General features: G+C 43.1%; 1 protein-coding gene across 6 annotated transcripts in view; it reads left to right on the forward strand.

Moving 5' to 3' along the window:
• The first annotated feature begins 5,826 nt into the window (after nt 1–5,826).
• GRAMD4 (GRAM domain containing 4) overlaps nt 5,827–19,305 on the forward strand; it is a 119,456-nt gene continuing 105,977 nt past the window's right edge. For 2 of the 6 annotated variants that reach the window (XM_075599792.1, XM_075599790.1), the window contains exon 1: nt 17,184–17,359. Coding sequence is in view for 3 of the 6 variants with exons in the window: in XM_075599790.1 (XP_075455905.1) it covers nt 17,358–17,359 (2 nt within the window). In the remaining 3 variants the exon portion in view is untranslated. Of the gene's footprint in view, nt 6,098–17,183; nt 17,364–19,305 lie in introns of those variants that run through there. The other 4 variants (XM_075599791.1, XM_075599788.1, XM_075599789.1 and 1 more) reach the window with 4 other exon arrangements.

The following is a 19,305-nucleotide window of genomic DNA, read 5'->3' on the forward strand; positions in this document are numbered from 1 at the left end:
GCCCCAGGGCTTACAGATTTCTTGCAGAACAAGTCCACTCAGCAGGTCGTTGACCCCACCATGGTTCCTCAACAATGGGCCTAATCCCATCACAGTGTCCATGCCTACAATACCAAACTCTGATGTGATTACAGCTCCTTTTGAGAGAGTTAACCCCTGCAGGTCCACCCTCTTGAACAGAGCTGTACATCACTGTTTTACATACTGTAAGAATAACACATATAGGACTGAAACAATAAACTGTATATAGGTAAATAAATACATATCATCGACAGGCAGGGGTAATGGGGGGATAAACTTTTCTTTAAGAGCAGCCAAATCTAACCCAACCGTCACAGCCTGCTCCTGCCTAATTTGTGTTTCCAGCAAAGAGAACACTGTATAAGCATAATTCCCAGTGTCCTTATTGGTATGTTGAACACTAATTGATTATTCTTGTGTTATGTAACCATTGCTGCCTCTGGGCACAGACCAATTGGAAATGTACTGCCCAATGCTTGCATTAATTATGCATAAACAGATCCATTTGTTGGACTCTCTTTATGATGAAGACTAGAGAAAGGTAAGTGCAGGTTTGGAAATAACAAATGGTATTTGAGATAGAATTTCAACAGGTATTGTTGCAATATCAATGTCAATGCAAAGAAAAATGGACACATACAGCAATTGTTATAAAGGTTAGGCTTTCTTCTGCATCAAATGCAAGAATGTTGGTAAGCCCAGAAGAAGCCCCTGCTGGGAGCCTAGTGGGACAAAAATACGTGTTGGTGTCTTCATGCCTGGATTGAAACCTGCTCAGTGGTCCATTTGCTGTGAAGGGCAACTGGATTGTGAAAATGCAGGTGATGAAGTTGTAACTTCAGAAGTGATCAGGATTCGGTGTTACAGGAACTGGTGGTGAGTGCCGGAACCAGGCGCAGCTCAGGGAATGGGATCTTCTCCTTTTCAAGACATCAGAGCCCTGTTTGACGACCCATGAGACCTGAAAGATCATACTTGAGCCTTGGAATCTGAACCAAATGTGGTTATATCAATCAGGACAGAGTGCTGATTATGCTTTCTATTGAAGAAGTTGGGGATTGAGACGTATTCCCTCTAATTGATCATTACATCTCTTCTGCTACCTACTTGACCACACACTACACCATCTTTCACTTTCTCCCCTTGAAATGATCTGTATGGGTTTATTGCTATATGGGACATGGATGCCTTAGAGACTCTTCGTTGGTCATTTTTACTGTATGCTCTAGATTTTTGATCTGTTCTCGAAACTATGGCCATTGTTGCTATTTTTATGCATTAACCATTCTGCGTGTGTTTCCAGGATTGGTATGCTTGTTCAATTTGTGCATAGTGTATTTTCTACCCTGCATGTTGGGCCCTCAGGATAGCAAGGTTTGGCCATCCTTTATCTTTAGACCCCGGCTAATTTAGGATGTTTATTAGTTACCATCATTTGTGCTTAAGTATGTTTACCTACCGTAGGCTATGTTTTGCTCTTTTTATATAGATTGTCTTTTTGATGTGGTAATATGTGTTCAAGTAGCTTGCCTACCTATGCATATGTTATTGTTTTGTCTTACTCTGTTTATTAAATTAATCTTATTTATATTGCTTTCATTATTGTGGGGGTGGGTGATTTGGGGATTTATTATCTTTTCTTTCAGTCGGAGCTTGTTAAAGCTGCAAACCAAGCAGTATTCTACATGTGTTTTTTTTTTTTTTTTTTAAAATAATCAGTTCTGTACTATGAAAAAATACTTGTAGTATTTGTTTTTTTAAACAATTACATTTTTTATGCATTCTAATGTAACAAGCCTTTTTTGTGTCTGTAGCAACCATTTACAAAGTCACAGATACTGAGTCAATACTCCTCTGCAGTCATTTAGTGAACCCCTGAGCCGGATCTTCACCGATCGATCACAGGGGAACGGATTGATCGGCAACTCTGGCAATTGCTTATCATTGTGTGGATTGTAATGATGCACACACATTATCAAAGGGAATTAAAAAAAAAAAAAACCCGGCGGCTTGGACTGCTGCTTTAAGCAGGATTTGTTACAATGTTAGTAAGAGAAGTTTTCGCCACCTCCAACATCTGTCTGAAGGAGAGAAGTGGAAGACAAAGAGGAAGCAAAAGCACTTCAACAATACAGGATAAACTTGACAGTTGCACTGATAACCAGTGGTGAAAGTGTGATGTTAGTAGTGACCACGGAATACACCTGTTGAACAGAGTTAGAATTTCTGGGGACCAGAAACTTTGACCACTGTTGCTTCTAGGCAGTCAAGATGTTAACCCGATTAAACCGTAAATGTGATAAAAACAAGCAGACTTGCAGCAAAATGTGATAGTTTAATGGTTAATGATTTAGCTCCTGATCACCCGGAAAAAGACCAAAAACCTGAGCAGTAAACAACCAATTTTTGCTGCATGTTTGCTGGGCTTTCCTGCATTTTATAGGGGAGGAGATGCTCAGCACTCCCGGAATATTCACAATGCTATTCCCCCATCTATTCCTACTGACAGGCTGATATACTGTCACATTAAAGACTTTATTAGCCGGATCACTTTGAAACAGAGACGTCCAGCAATAATTGGAATCCGGGGACTCCGTCCGGCTTCTCACTGTCTCAATTTGGTACATGCTGCCTATCAAACCCTGATCATACCGCCCTATCGATAATGCAAACACAGGTGCACATCAAAATAACACAGTAGTTGAAAATGGAAAAATAGGAGTGCTAAGCAAATGAAAAAAAAAGATATTTCTATTTACATTTAAAAATACATTTAGCGAGACTTGTTGTAACTTGTTCACTCCATCATGAAGGGAAACCACCTGCCATCTAAGAAATCCTACTTAATGTATATTTTACTGAACGCTTGTTATTTTAATGGGAATCCTAGAAGTATTCTACATAATCAGACATTTTTGGTGGTCACATTTCCTAAACGGGGCTATTCCAAAATACACCATCCGACACTGGATGCTACTTTTAGTTTTGTGTTTCCATTTTTATTTATTTATAAAATGTTTTACCAGGAAGTAATACATTGAGAATTACTTATCGTTTTCAAGTATGTCCTGGGCACAGAGTTGTGATGACAAATATACAAATACATAGTTACATTACGTTAACAGGATTATACATTATATGCCAGACATTACATGCACAGTTAAAGATAATACATGTTATAGGTGTATGTAACAGTTACAGACCAGATTAAAATGTGAGACACCTTTAGTTTTGAAGGAACTTAGACTGGTGGCGGCTGTGAGAGTTTCCGGTAGATTGTTCCAGGTGTGAGGTGCACGGTAAGAGAAGGAGGAGCGGCCAGATACATTTAAATGGGCTTCAAGTGTTTGAAGGTGGAATATCACCGCTTAGCGAATATGACCCATTATCTTTACCCTATATTTGTTTTTACTTCTTATGAGAAAGGTATTATGCTACAGGTTAGTATGATACCATACTTGACATGCTGATACATAGTATACATTGTCCACATGTAACGAACGGGCTTCCATCCTCAACATATGGTTTCCTAAATAATTTACGGGGCAATTTAGCACCGAAGTGTTGTAACATATTATTTTCTGTATAACATGACAATTTTGATAAAATGTTTAATTTTTTTTAACCAGTACACGATGTTGTAATAAAAATGAGTTCCTTATTTTTTTTTTTTTTTAAATCAAATGTTAGTTTTTAAAAAAGACTTAAAAGATGACAAAAAGTCTATTGTATCTAACGGATGTTGTCTCTTTAAGAAAAAATATTTGAAAATATCTCAATCATTTTCATAACAGATTGGAAAGCAGGAGAACTAGATGGGCAAAGTGCTTGTTATCGGCCCTCAAAATATGTGTATGTGTTTCTTCTGATTATATATTTTAGGTCATTTCAAAAACTGTTCCCCTGGTATGTTAGTTATTACATTTAAGGCCTCGTCCAGGGTGGTGCTGAGCGGGTGCGCGCGCTCAAGCTGGCCGCGATGAAACACACTGCGGCAATGTGTGTGGACAGCGTGAGCAAGCGCATCACGTGAGCGGTTCGCCCAATGAGGGCGAACCAGCTCTGTGACGTTGTGGCCTCACCCCCAAGCGAGCGCACGCCTAGCTGGCCATGAATCTGCCGAGCATGGCGCAGCGCATGAGCGCCAGTTCCCTGCCTGGCCGCGGCCTAATGGGTAAATTAAATCACATCTCAAAAGGTTGTTGCATATTAAAGGTTTTTCATTTTTTCTATAATTTTATTTAAGGAAGGAAATCTGCTCTGTCACATTATGTAGGGTTAATTGTACATATTAATAGACTATTGATTGAATTCTGTCATTAAAGAAGTAGTTCCCCCTGCTCGTATTTTTTTACCCGTTGTTTCTTCACGTATGGGTAGCAGGGGTTCTCTGGAACTGAACCCCACTCATTTCAGCTCCGGGGTCAGATTACACGTTTACTCTGACAAAACAGGAACAGTACCCGATGTCATCCCGTCGTGGCTTCCTATTGGCTAACATGAAGTGAGGATTTAAATACTAAGAAGTAACCAGCTGAACCTTTCCCGGTACTATCTCATAAACCAGGGGGTCACCGGAACTTAAATGGGGAATCCCTGCTCCTTTTAATTGCCACACCATAAAAGAAAGTGGAACATGAACATCATTTGTATATGAGATGTATAAAACTTAAGAAATCATTTTATCAACCCTTCTCATGTCACAAACGGACAGAAGCTTAGTGACACCCGGTGAATTGAATAGCAAAATTACTGTGCTATATGCAACCCCCCAAAAAAGGTTAAATCTGTATTTATAATATTATGGATTTTACATTACATTTTCATTAAAGTCCCCTTATCATTTCCTCATCTGGGAACACTGTATTGAATTTTATGTAAATTCAACAATATTAACAATGCAGTGATGTTGCTGAATATGTTGTCAGTGCTGTTACAGTCTATATGTTCTATATGCAGAGAATCTTTGCATTTTCATTCAGCATAACACACATTCTTATTCAGAACTGAAGTCACATATTTCATTTGTGTAAACCAGGAGTTATCAAACTTCTTTATCACATAAAATTCCACAGTTAATAATAATGGAGTACCACCATATTTACACCTTGCTCTGTTCATCAATACATTTATGTAAGTGTATGTAACCCCCTAGTGGGATTACTATTGTCTATCTGAAGGGGTTAATAGATAATTACCAGGGGAATGTATAGGAAAGGCCCCAGCTAAATGGAGATAATTCCATGTAGCCTATTCTATGTAACATATTTCAGGTAACCAGTGTATGTTGCCAGAGTAGCCCCTGTCAGGGGACCGGCGCCATTACGGGCAAGTTGAGCGCGCTTCAAAGTCAGTTTTTTTTGTCTGCTCAAGCGCAAAGCTTGGGAGAGCGCGCACACCGCGGGAGCGGGGACGGGACAATTTAAATTGCAGGAACTAAACGCAGGTTTGTACAGGCACAGCCCCTGCCCCAATGAGTTTACAATCTAATTACGGTGCCTAACTCACGTGGAGATAAAGTGACTTGACAAAGGTATTGGAACCAGGCTGCCTTGCGCCAGAGTCGATGCCCTCACTCACTGTCACTGAGCCTCTCCTCCTGCCCTGAGAAGATGCTTGAAACCAATCACGTGACTTACCAAAGGCACACGTCACTTTGGTCCTGTACTTCCCGTTACCTCCCTCGGAGGGGGGCGGGGCATTACAAATAGGCTAGTCTGAGAGCACTGAGTCCAGAGACGGGTGGGCGGGGCCAAGCGTGTCTGGATTGCGTGCACGGGTGACGTAATTGCCAGTGCAGCCTGGCCGCACGGGGTTCGGTTCCTGCCTCAGTCAGTAGGCGGCGGAGCCAGGAGACGGCTGGAGAGCGAGACATAAGGGGGGGAGCTTCCAGGCGGCTCGTTTCCGTGCTAGCTGGGGGCAGGGGGAGGAGATTGGATCCTTGTCCCTCAGCTGTTGGATGCTCGGTGCTGGCAATGGGGAATGCATAGCAAAGAGCGGGCAGAGCTCTGCATTGTGCTTTAGGTGATCAGCAGCTGGCAGCTTGGATGAAAGTTTGTTCAGATTTCCCTGCAGGGTAAGTAAGGCCCCTTCCCATCCTCTCATTGCATGAATGGGCTGCACTGCTGGGTCTCTGGCACTGCACGGGGGGGATTCACCCTCCTGCCTGCTGCTGCTGCTGCGGTGGCCTTTTTGTGCACATCTCTTCCCTTGCAAGGTGAAGAGGCATAACTATTCCCAACATGCTCCATGTCATCTCCTTGTAGTATCCTATCTGTGTCTGCATCCTCTGAATAATGTACAAGCTGATCACTTGTAACCTGCTCCAATCTCATTAGCAGGTGTATACCCCCACCATGCATTGTCATATTCTCTCTCTGTATAAGCATAAATGTGGACATATTGGGTATTATACTTGTGGCATAGGAAGTGTGAACAGGTCAGTGCTATTTCCCCCCTGTGTGACATGGTTGGTTTCATAGATGATGGAGTGAGAAGCTCTTTGTTCTCTGTAGCTGTGTCCTTGGCAGGTTGTGATACCTTTTCTGTTCTGCATGGAAGAGCTCATATGAAGACCAAGCATAGACAACTTGGGCAAATCCAAACTAATGCAGCCTGAAGATGTTTGACATATTGATAAATCCCCAGAGGACGGAATAGCCAGCTACCCACAGGAGTACAGTAGGGAAATGTATTATTACAGTGATCTCCCTATACAACATGTTGTAAAGTAGCAAAAGCAGAAAAGTAACCCGATGGAGAATTACACATGGAGAATGAGCCTTTGCCATTCAAAACTATTTTATTTTACTTTATTTTCCTGCCCTGTCACAGTATTTGTTACCAGAGGCAGAGAGGGGAGCATCACTTGTGTTATTTCAGGGTCCATTGCCACTGAATCTGAGTCTTCAATGTAGTTTCTTCCACTTCAAAGGCGAATGATATCATCCTAGGCTGTTGTGAGTGGACAAACCACTTAGATACCTTTGCATTAATGATGTGTAATTATGTAGCGCTTACAGTCTAATGGACAAAATAATTGTTATAATTCAATCTTGGCAATCAGTAAGTGATTGACCTGAATAAATAGTTGTATTAAAGCGCGATTTACTTAATTTCCGTTACAAGCTTTGTTTCCAGAAACATGCTGCCTATTTTATTGTTTGGAAAATTGTGCCACAAACATGTAACTTACCATCAGATGAAAAGTTTGTTCAGAAACCTGACATAATCAAACCATGGGGCACATTGAATTTAAACCAAAGGGGCACAACACTTCTTAGGTTGTTGCCGTAAAAGAAACAGGTAGACAGCATATTTGTACTATTTTAATTAACTTTTAAAAAATGATTTTTTTTTTTTTTTTTTTTTTTTTAAAGAAAAGTCGGTGTAGGCCAGTGTTTTTCATCACTTGGGTTCCCTTGGCATCCCTAAAGGGTTCCCTGCAATTTTCAGGTCATTTGACAATTGTACCAAATACAGAAGAATTTACAATGTATCTGATCTCTGACACAGTATTAGAGAGGGTTGGGGTTGCTCAGAATTTCACCAAAAAAAGGTTGGAAACCACTTGTGTAGGCAGTAATCAAAGTGGTTTAATAGGGTGTGAGGTTTCATGACGGGTGGGAAAATGGGCAGATTAGGTGGGCGCAGTTGTCCCTGTCTGCTGCCAATTAGTGGTCGTGTCAAATTTCAATAGATTTCTAAGTTGTAAGAGGTAAATATCTTTGAATCTCATGTTAGAAATGTTTCAGCTTTAGAAACAACATAAAAAAGACCTTAGTGGTTCTCGATCCCTTTTCAAATTTGTCATTTTAATGACTTAAAGAAGTCATTAAAATAACTTTCATTTGATGTTACTGTTTTTTGTTTTATACCTTTTTTTTGGTGTGTTTGACAATTGCACTTTCACGACTTTTATCTTAACCAAAATACTTTTAGTCTTATCCCCCCCCCCCCCCCCCAGTTAGCTACCTTTTTGAGTCTGGGCATCCCAAGTTGCTGGCCTCCGAGTTTATTTTTTTTCTCTCCATCCCTTGTACCATCACCCTTCAGGCATTGAGTATATATCCGTGACTAAAGACACAGGTTATCCATTAATCTGCGATCGTGCCGATCAAGGGAACCATTGCACGGTAGCTCCCATTGGCTTCAATGCGAGTTCCATGGGCCAGGGCCCCGATATTCACTATCACCGTTTATCAATAACCCCGATGGGCCCTATCCAGTATCCTGTAAAGCTCTAGGCCCTGTGCAGCAGAGGATTTTAATCACATTCATTTGAATGAAGCTTAACTTTCCAGCACGGTGCAAGATGTCTTCACAGTGCATTGAATGAGGGACATGGTGGTACTCTGAGTCTAACATGTCCCTTAAGTAAACGGCACCTGTTCTTCTTGCCATTATATCTGTTTTTTTTTTTTATGCAGGTTGGCTTTGATGCCTTATCTTGAAATCAAATGAACATTTCCTACATGTTGGAACAGATGTTATCATATTGTAGTTGATGGCAATGTTATAATTACTGAATGACTGCGTGTGCTCACATCACTGCAGCTCTGTGTATGTGTTTGCTCAGTGTGACTACATTTGCCAGGCTGATGTGAAAGTGAGTCAGTTGAACTTGCTGTTGCCACCTTCTCCAGCAAATGGGGGTAATTGTGCAGTTCTGCGTGTGGATTCCAGTAATTCATTGAAAGGCTTATTAAAAATGTGCTCGTCCCGACCTGCATTTTGGCATGTACCTTTCAATACATTTAATTGTAGACAAATAAAAAATGTGTTATTACACACACTTATAAAATATGCAATCCGTACTTTTTTTATGAAGGATTTTTTACGTTGCTGAGAAAAAACCTGCCATGTTGGAATTGCTGCTGCTATTATTGTGACCAAGTTGTAAAACGGATTTAGAGGAATCGCACGTTTTTGGCTGCAATTTTGAGATGCATATTGGTATATTTTCAAATCCTTTATCTAATTCCATATTAGAAAAGTAAATGGTCGTTTCATAAGTTAAAGGTTATTTTATGAAAGAAAAAAAATTGGACCACGTGGCAGGAGTTTTGCAGAATAACACACAGTAAAGACGCGAGACAAAGAAGGAATAGAAGTATATTGAACAGATGCACCTCCTGTCACTGCTAGAAGGGACTTTGGCAGCGATTGGGGTGAATGATGCCATGGGCCTCTGCTGGTTGTCACATGCTTAGTTCCTCTTTAGGAGAGGCAGTAAGTGGGCCTCTGTTTGTTATGTGGTTTGAGGCTGCAGACATCCAGCTTTCTCCTTGCTCTTGAATTGAGCCTGCTTTTCTGAATGCCCCCAACACCACCACCTCTGGCTGTTTCGCCTGGCTCTCTGCCTTTTGAGCCTTTGTGTAGAAAAACTGTTCTACTTGGAGTACCAAGGAAGGGACTTTCAATTGCCAATATTAATGAAAAGCTTAATCCTAGCCAGGAAATAGAAGTAATAGGATGAGTGAACTTATTACTATTAATATTGGTTAAAAATGATCCACAAACAGAACTCTAATCTACAGCAGTAAAGTGCATCAGTTCACAAATTCTCTTTTTCCCCCCCGTTTCTTTGTTTAAATTCTGATTATTAAATGATAGTTCAAGCACGATCATACTTTGGAAACATGGCTATTACTACATAAAGTCATTTGACTACGTGAGGACTTAATGAAAATGTGTTTGAAAAACACTAGGAAGCCAAACTGTATACAGTGTATACACACACTCATACAATACAGTATGTGTCTTCAGTTCAATTTAGACAAATTGTTTGTTAGCCATAATTACAATTTAGCTCTGTTCCCTGTGTATTTTAGATACTTGTAGCATATGTTGCAACAATACTGGACTTGGATCTAGGGTTGGGCCAAAACGTTTCCACGATAACAATAGTGAGACATTTATTGTGATGCTGTTTATTGAGATAAATATCTGTACGATTAGGGGGAAAAAAAGACTTTGGGCTGTAGTGGTGTTATTTCATAAGGCGTTTTCAGTGCCTGGAGTTTTCTTTATGGCATAGTTTAGTAAATATGGGCCGTCATAACTGTTTTTTTTAATTAATATAATGTCATAAATAATTTGGAAGGTATTTAATTTCAACATTGTTTGCAAATGCCATTTTGTTTTTAAATAAAAACATTGTTCCTTCTCCTTGTAATTGAACCCGTAAATTGGGGGTAGGGAATAGTTTGAAGGTGTGACCCTATGTAGCCTGCCAAAAAAAGAAACTACAGGTACTTTGTAAACAATTTCACAATCTTATTGTCTTAGGCCGCGCGTATAGTGCCCGCGACGGGCGGCGCTTCGGGTGACGTCGCCGCTAGCGAAAATTATATTTCGCTTTGCGTCGCTGGCTTCCGGGCATTTGACACATTTGTCACATTGTCACACTGTCATTGTCACACTGTCACATTTGATTTGTTCAGGCTCCGTCGCATTGCCGCCGTCGCGCTTACTATAAGCGCACGTGGCGGCGGCAATGTATTTGTTTTTGGGCGGCGTTGCCGTTGCCTGTCGCGGGCACTATACATGCAGCCTTAAGCTAATCTAAACATTTTAAGATGAAAGATTTGTCTGCTTATGTTACTTAGTAACTTGATTACAAATTGCATTTACTAGGGGCCCTCTGAATGGGAATGTTTTGTGAATCAAGTGTTTACTTTATACTTAGCCTACCATGTCCTTATCAGAGAACGTGGAGCGGGGAACACACAGTGGCAGACAAAATGGAGCAGCCAGACAAAATCGAAACCCTTCTGGGTTTTGGCTCACTATGTATATAAACGATCTTTTTAAAAATGATTTAAACACTGAAAGTTCTGATGCTTGTGTTGAATTTTTGGTTTAAATTTTTTTAAAAAAAAAATCAGCCAGGTGTAGTCTCTAAAACATGTCGCTGCCATTAGTACACTTTGGTCCTAGGAGGGATTGCCTCTTTAAGAGGAAAGAAGCAAGCACAGGTTTTAGTCCTTCTCTAGGGAAGGGAAATTGCTGCTATCCTTGAAGGGTGGGGGGCCGTAGTAGGGATGCTGCTATCCTTGAAGGATGTAGGTCTGAAGGAGTGATGCTGCTATCCTTGAAGGGTGGTGGTCCGAAGGAGGGTTGAAGAGTGGAGATCTGAAGGAGAGGTGTTTTGCGATCCTTGAATTGTGGAATGCCGAATTAGAGGAGCTACTCTGCTGTTTACATTATCTGCTTCTTTTGTAGGTGACGTGTCATAAACTGCGTGTCTAACGCAAAGTCTACCTGGATCTAAAGATCAGCCTTCATTACTGATAATAAAGATACAGACCATAGGGGAGAAGTTAGCGATGTGAATATTAAAATGTTTTAGGTACTACCACTTATGGGAGTAATTTTATGTTGTCTGAAGCGGCCATTATTAGCTTTTAAGAGGAAAATCCCCATTTACAGCCTTAAATGGCACTATGTTTGAGGTCCACATTTAGCAGAGGTATGGCAGTTTGAGTACCCTTTTTGTTATACAACTTTGTCGATATCAGTACTAGTGCGACTTGCAATTAAGTAGTGTTCTTAGATGAAGATGCCCTAGGATTACATGTAAATGCATAAGATATATTGTGTGTGAAAATGTATGTGCAGAGGCTACTAGCTATAGCACAGATTCATAATGCATAGTGAAAATAGAAAGCACAACTTTTACTGCAGTAGGGAACTTGTGGGAATTCGTTGCTGGAGAAGATTGTAGTGCAGAGTTCTAGTGGCTGAAGCGGTATAGAAAGCGGATTGGACCAATATAAGAGCTCTTCATATATGCAATCGAAGTGTAGAGAGCTTTGAAAACGTCACGTCTTTTTCAAGTATAATTTGAAGCGCGTGTGTGTGTGTGTGTGTGTGTGTGTGTTGTACAGCACTCATGTAACAAAACAAAACTTGCCTGGGTGCTTTTAGAATGAGCAAGTGCTAATCATAGTGGTGTTGGATAAGCACTCACAGGAACTTTTGAAAAAACAAAGTGATTTATTACATCTATTACATTATTCTTGAGAGAGGTCGGGTAATGGGACCGAAACGTTGATGTACCAAATTACTTTTTTCAGCCGTTCCTGAGAGTGCTTAGCGAACTTCGTACAATACTATGACGTGGCAGTTGCATAACTGCAGTAGATGGTAGTATGTAGATTACGGATGAGACAGTCTCAGGACACTGGATATGCAGCAGAAACACATGTATTAGCATACCAACGTTTCATTCACAATTTGGACCATCTTGAGAAGGTCTGAATTGACACTGAAATGTTGATCTAATGGGTTTGCATCAATTGCTTGTCCCTTTAAGTGCCTGTCATCTATAATCTGTGTTTGTATATACATCTATATCCTGTGTTCGACAAAACTATACATTTGCACGCCCCGGGCGAGTGGATTTAACATCGTGGCGAGCTCCTATTGGCCCAAGCAGCACACGTGGTACTAGGCGGCGAGTAGATTTTTTGGTGATTTGTCGACCACTGTCTATATCTATCTGTATCTATCTGTATCTATATATATATATATATCTATCTATGTCTATATCAGGCCTGCACAACATACGGCCCGCAGGCCGCATGCGGCCCGCCTGGCCTCTCTGTGCGGCCCGCCTGGCCTCTCTGTGCGGCCCGTGATGACTCCGGCTGGGCGCCAGTTGATGAATTAAATAAATTAAAAAAAAAAAAGTTTAAAAAAATGGCGGCGATTCATCTCCCCCCCCCCTCTCCACCACCACACCCCCCCCTCCTCCTCCCCTCCTCGGGTTTTGCGGTGCACGGGGGCAGCAGCAGCATGAGGAGGATTCAATAGCAGGATCCCGGGGGCGGGACTTGGTACCGGGGAGAGAGGATGTGCTGATCTAAAAGGTGTGTGTGTGTGTGTGTGTGAAACACGGGCTGGTGGGGGGTGGGTGTGAAACACGGGCTGGTGGGGGGTGGGTGCGAAAAACGGGCTGGTGGGGGGTGGGTGTGAAAAACGGGCTGGTGGGGGGTGGGTGTGAAAAACGGGCTGGTGCAGAAGTGGGGGGGTAGGCTGCTGACGTGAGGGGGTGGGCTGCTGACATGTGAGGGGGTGGGCTGCTGACATGTGAGGGGGGTGGGCTGCTGACATGTGAGGGGGGTGGGGTGCTGACATGTGAGGGTGGGTGGGCTGCTGACATGTGAGGGGGGGTGGACTGCTGACATGTGAGAGGGGGTGGACTGCTGGCATGTGAGGGGGGGGTTGCTGACATGTGAGGTGCAGGGGGGGAAATGATGTGAGGTGCAGGGGGGGGGGAGAGTGATGTGAGTTGCAGGGGGAGGGTATGATGTGAGTTGCAGGGGGGAGAGAGTGTCATATTGAGGGGAGGGGGAAAGAGTGTCATATTGGGAGGAGGGGGAGAGAGTGTCATTGGGGGAGGGGGAGAGTCATTTAGAGGGGGAGAGTCATATTGAAGAGAGGGAGAGAGAGAGTGTCATATTGAGGGGAGGGGGAGAGTCATATTGAGGGGAGGGGGAGAGTGTGTCCTATTGAGGGGAGGGAGAGAGAGTGTGTCCTATTGAGGGGAGGGAGAGAGTGTGTCCTATTGAGGGGAGGGAGAGAGAGTGTGTTCTATTGAGGGGAGGGGGAGAGTGTTCTATTGAGGGGAGGGGAGAGTGTCATATTGAGGGGAGGGGGAGTGTGTCATTGAGGGGAGGGGGAGAGAGTGTCATATTGAGGGGAGAGAGAGTGTCATATTGAGGGAGAGAGAGTGTCATATTGAGGGAGAGAGAGTGTCATATTGAGGGGGAGAGAGTGTCATATTGAGGGGGGAGAGAGTGTCATATTGAGTGGAGAGAGAGTGTCATATTGAGGGGAGGGGGATAGAGTGTCATATTGAGGGGAGGGGGAGAGAGAGTGTCATATTGAGGGGAGGGGGAGAGAGTGTCATATTGAGGGGAGGGGGATAGGGTGTGATTTAGGGGAGGGGGAGAGTGTTATATTGAGGGAAGAGAGACATGGGGGGATGCTGACATGGGATGCTGACCTGGGGGGGAGGGGGGGCTGCTGACATGGAATGGGCTAGGGGGGATGTGGAGGGGGTATTGTGTGTTTGATGTGGAGGGGGGTATTGTGTGGGTGAGGGGGAGAGATGGGGTATGAGAGATAGATGGGGAGTATCGTAAAGGTTGATAGTGAGGGGTTCTGGGGGAGATATGAGGATGAGGATGATGATGATGATTTAACCCGTGCGGCCCAAATTTTTTTTTCCTTGGAGCAGTTCGGCCCTTCTCACTTTACGAGTTGGACAGGCCTGATCTGTATCTATCTGTATAAATCTATGATTTATCTATATTATATATTTTTTTAGATTCCTCTGACCAAATTCTTGTCTGGAAGAACAATGTTTGCCGGGGGTCAGCCTCACTCTTGTGGCCGATATAAAGCCCATTGGGAGATTGACATTGCGATGATATGATATTTGTGACCTCGCACCAGTCTTGCTTTTGCTTTGTTCTTATTTCCTAATGCTTTCAAGAAAGAGGGGTGCAAATATCTTGAGTACTAGTGGTAAATAAATTAAAGAAAAGTGATTCCTTATGCTGCTAGAGGCCTGTACAGCATTGTCTTGCAAATCAATGAAGGCCCCTAATGTAGCAAAAAGGTGGTGTTGATTGGAGGACTTATTAAAGGCCTCTAATGCGTTTTTATTGCCCAAATCATACTACAATCCCATTGTGTTCCTCAAGAACACAGTACTTATTTAATTGGTCTGTTCCATAAACGACAGAAGTCAGTTCACTGGCAGCCATTTGAATCCATCACTGCCAAGGACTGATATTTTGAGGAATGGATCATTCTGTAAAGACGGCAAGAACAGGACTCCCGCGAGTCGGATCAGCAGTTTCAAAAGATCCCCGAAATAAGTTGAGCAGCTTGTACTGCTGCTTTTAATGACGTACCAGGCAAGTCATGAGCACTTGCTCGGTTTCTAGGGGGTGTTCAGATTCGCTGCTCTGACGGAATGGCCAGGCCGATTGAGACAGCAGTGGAGCCCACTTGACGTGTGTGTGTGTGTGTGTTGGAGATCCCAGTGTTGCATGGATTGAGTGAGTTATGGAGCAAATTAACCCTTTCGCGCTAATTGACGGCTTCTGGGGAGTAAATGTGTGTGCAAATATTATTGTAAAGGGTACTTCAAGGATTTGTGGTTCTTCCCCCTCTTACCTGTCTGTTAATCTGGATTGGATGTTCTTGGGGGGAGATTCCCTAAGGTTTGCTGCCCGATCCTACGGCAAGTGCCGCACAAGTCGATAGGCAATAGCGACGGATTGCGTGCAGTTTCCCCACAACAGACCTTGGTGAATTTTGCCCTAAGCGAGCACAGAGCTCGTTTATTCTTGCCACTTGTCGTCTCCCTTCCCAGAGGCAGGGATATAATAATAATAATAATGATGATGAACACTGGCATGATTGCAGCTTATTATATTCGTATAGAGACGTTCAGAAATAGAAAGCCACCTGGGGGCAAAAAAACAATTGTCTTAATGACTTTCTACCCTGAGGAGAAAGTGCTACATTAAGGTTCATACTATAACAAGGTCAGAAGAAGAGAAATGAAGCCCTGTGCAGTATTAGAACACAGGGGGGAAGTAACATTGTATTCTTAATGCGTTGTGGCTGCATAGTGATTCACTGTGTATATGTAACAATGTAAAAGGGGAATATAGAAGTTTGAGACAAAAACAGCAGAAAGGAGGCCGCAACCCCCTCCTGTACCAGAAGCCTAGATTAGTTTAATTCCTCTAATGTTGGTATCGTGTGTTGGTATCGTGACCCCAAGTATGCCCCCCCCCCCAACAAAAAAAATGGAATTTAAATAATATAGAGATATTTAGAGAGATAAAAAAAATCCCGACTTTGAGATTACCTTGGTAACCTTTAGACTGCTCTGGGAAGAGCTTGATGTAAACCTCGTGGACACTTGAGATTTTAAACGCCTGTACTGTATCTCCTGTAGCACCAGATTTAAAACAAATATATAAATAAAAACGACGGAGTGGTCAGGTCGAGGAGATAGCTCTGTAGGTAAGCATAACATAGAAATGCTAAGAAATTGTGGTGGGGCTGCTGCTTTAAGTGATTCCTAAACTAAACATGGGCGGGAGTGTTTGGGAGAGAGGCGCACCCTATAAGTACATTCAGCTTTGAACGTGATGAAAGGACGATTTAGTAATCTCATTGGTTTCCTTAAATCCAATGTAACTGTACAAGTCAAAAAGATTTGAGTTGATCTTGTTTATCTTGAAAATGAATGACAAATTGGCATTTTTAGGGACTTCTGAATAGGGGAGTGTTTGGCAATCAAGTGTTTTTATTTACCGTCGGCTCACTCTGTCCTTATCAAAGAGACAATAAAGGTAAGCGGCAAGAAAGGACTCTGCATGTGCAATCTCTTGCTGAATACACAAACCCCAAAGTCTTAGCTCAGGGGTGTGCAACTTATTTTGCACAGGATTGATGCTGGGGGCCTTTGGACCCCATTCATTTAAGCCCCCGCGGGACCCAGCTTCTGTAGATGGATACATCTGTTGCGGTGGCGATACCCGCTCTGGGGTTCACATTATGGCCGCTTTTCAAAGTTCCCACGTCCTACGGGCCGGTAGCAAGCTGTGACGTCATTTGGTGCGGCTTCCTATTGGCCCATGCGACGCGGAATTTTACAATGCAAAGAGATAACGGCACCCCCTTCGGAAGTAAGTATCTCTGGAAGCAGGGGGTCCCTGGAGCTGACCATTTAATGGGGCTCAGCTCCGTAGATGATCTGCTTAAATCCTGAATGAATTGGTTTAAAAAATAAATAAAATAAAAAAAACGCTGTGATTGCTACTTTAAGAAAAATAGATGCCAAACTTGGGACTATTTTCAAGTGTCCTGGTCTGAAACACCTGATTGGGAGGCATTGTTACATTTTAGTGTGCTCTGTGGTACGGGACGTTTTTAGTAGCACAATATCTATATATAGAAATCTTCTCAAGCTGCAGAGAGTCCAATTGTTTTCTTTCGTTCCCAGGACCGATATGGTTATTTTGAACATGCCTAGTTACTCATGTGTGGTGTGGTGGGCTGTTCTGTGGGATGGGATCTCTCGGATTGGCTGCTTCTCTGTTGAAGCACGCTTCCTCACACCTGATTTTGTAATAGACGCTGGATTGCCAGAGGAACGGGTAACACCCGTGCACATCGCAGGCTTTCCCATGTGAGCCTCAGATGTGTCTGTGCAGAGGTCTGGCACAGCTTGCCGTGCTGAGATGTGGCTGAGTTTTGCGGCTCTCTTGGCTGTATCTCTGCTGGGAGACCACATTTAAATGTAGGTACGGTTCAATCAGTCCGTTCTCTCTCAAGGAAAGCAATGCATCTGAATTGGTTAAATATGATTAGGAGTGTTTATTTTATTTGTTGTTTCATGACTGCATCATTGCAGAATGTTTCCTTCCGCTGCACACCTAGCGTAGGTGTAATACAGAGGGAAAGCTTGCTGGAGTTTGGTGAAAGCATGTTAAATATCTTACTATACTGAACAGATTTGATCTTTTACGTTCTAATTCTGTTTCTCCGTTGTCCTTTCCATATTGTAATAATCGTGCAGATTGGGGGTCACTGACAAGTCATGTTTTATGGATATCCCTGCTTCAGCACAGGTGGTTATCATTTTGTTTGAGGACTGGAGTGTGCCAGCCCTGTTGTGGGAACTCCATCAGCCCTAATGATTTTATATAGGGTACAATCCGAGCGGTTCGGACTATTTCCCTGTGTTGGTTGCTAGCGAAGGCGTCACAGCGATATGGAAATGGTGGGGTAGATTTAGAGTACTGTGGAGAAGGCACAATGTAAAATTAAAGCAAAGTTAACCTTCTCGCTGCCAGAGTACACTGGCGTTGCTGGTCCTTGGCAACAGAAAGGGTTAAAACGTGTTTCTAGTAATCGCACATGTTTTGTCGTTGAACTTGTATGTTAGCTGTATGTTAGCCCTTCTAACTAACCGTGTGGATTCATTACAGCAAGGGTGCTCCACTCAGTCCTCATGCCCTTCCAACAGGTCAGGTTTTCAGGATATTCCAGCTTCAGCACAGGTGGCTCTGTTAAAGATTTAGTGAGCCACCTGTACAGAAGCAGGTACTAATTGAGCCACCTGTGCTGAAGCAGGGATATCCTGAAAACCTGTCCTGTTGTGGCTGGGGGTGGCCTTAAGGTCTGGAGTGAGCACAACATGCATTACAGCACACAGTCATTTGCGTGCATTTACTTAAGTTCACTTGAACGATTTGTAAGAAACGTCCTGTGGAGGTTTTTCTGTGTGGGTTTTTTGGAGCAGGCAGCCACCTATCTTTTAGCCCAGTGAAAGTTGTGCTGCTGTTAGTTCACGTCAGTCCTGGGTGGTGCTGACCCTCTCACAGCCTGACATGCTGCACTAGTAGTGGGAATCCGGTGACCTAAATGACTGGTTCTTCCGATCAGCAGAAGCCGGGCGTTTGCTGGCAGGCTGCAGCTCAGGCACAGGAAGCGACTTGCAATGGTATAAATAGTATAAAACACACCCTCTCCTCCAATCATCTTGTGCCTCATCTCTCTATAAGACAGAGCACTGGTTGCACTCCCTATTCTTCTATTTCTTTGAGTTACATTGCGCCAGTATTTTTTAACCTTTTTTTTTGGGTGGTTATGGAACCCTATAATGTGAAATTGTTGAGCCCCAGCCCTCTCTAATAGCGCTTCTGAGATCAGATGCATTGTAAGGAACCCCAACCCTCTCTAATAGTGTTTATCGAATCAGATGCATTGTAAGGAACCCCAACCCTCTCTAATGGCGCGTCTGAGATCAGATGCATTGTAAGGAACCCCAACCCTCTCTAATAGCGCGCCTGAGATCAGATGCATTGTAAGGAACCCCAACCCTCTCTAATAGCGCGCCTGAGATCAGATGCATTGTAAGGAACCCCAACCCTCTCTAATAGCGCGCCTGAGATCAGATACATTGTAAGGAACCCCAACCCTCTCTAATGGCTTGTCTGAGATCACACTTCAAAGCCAGTTATCCATCCTCACACTGAGATACAATAGCTCGAAACAGATGTCTGTGAGTAGGTTTACTGGCTATGCACCTCTTAAAGGTCTGTGCTGAAAAGTTGTGTAATGCGGCAGGCTGGGGGATCCGGGCTCATAATGGTCCATGTTAAAATGGATAAGAAGTAAAGAGTGACTCATGGAGTGCTCATTTGCATGTCATTACCCAGAATCCCTGGCTGCAGTGGAAGC

Source organism: Ascaphus truei, chromosome 5 (assembly GCF_040206685.1).
Source record: "Ascaphus truei isolate aAscTru1 chromosome 5, aAscTru1.hap1, whole genome shotgun sequence".
Taxonomy (NCBI): domain Eukaryota; kingdom Metazoa; phylum Chordata; class Amphibia; order Anura; family Ascaphidae; genus Ascaphus; species Ascaphus truei.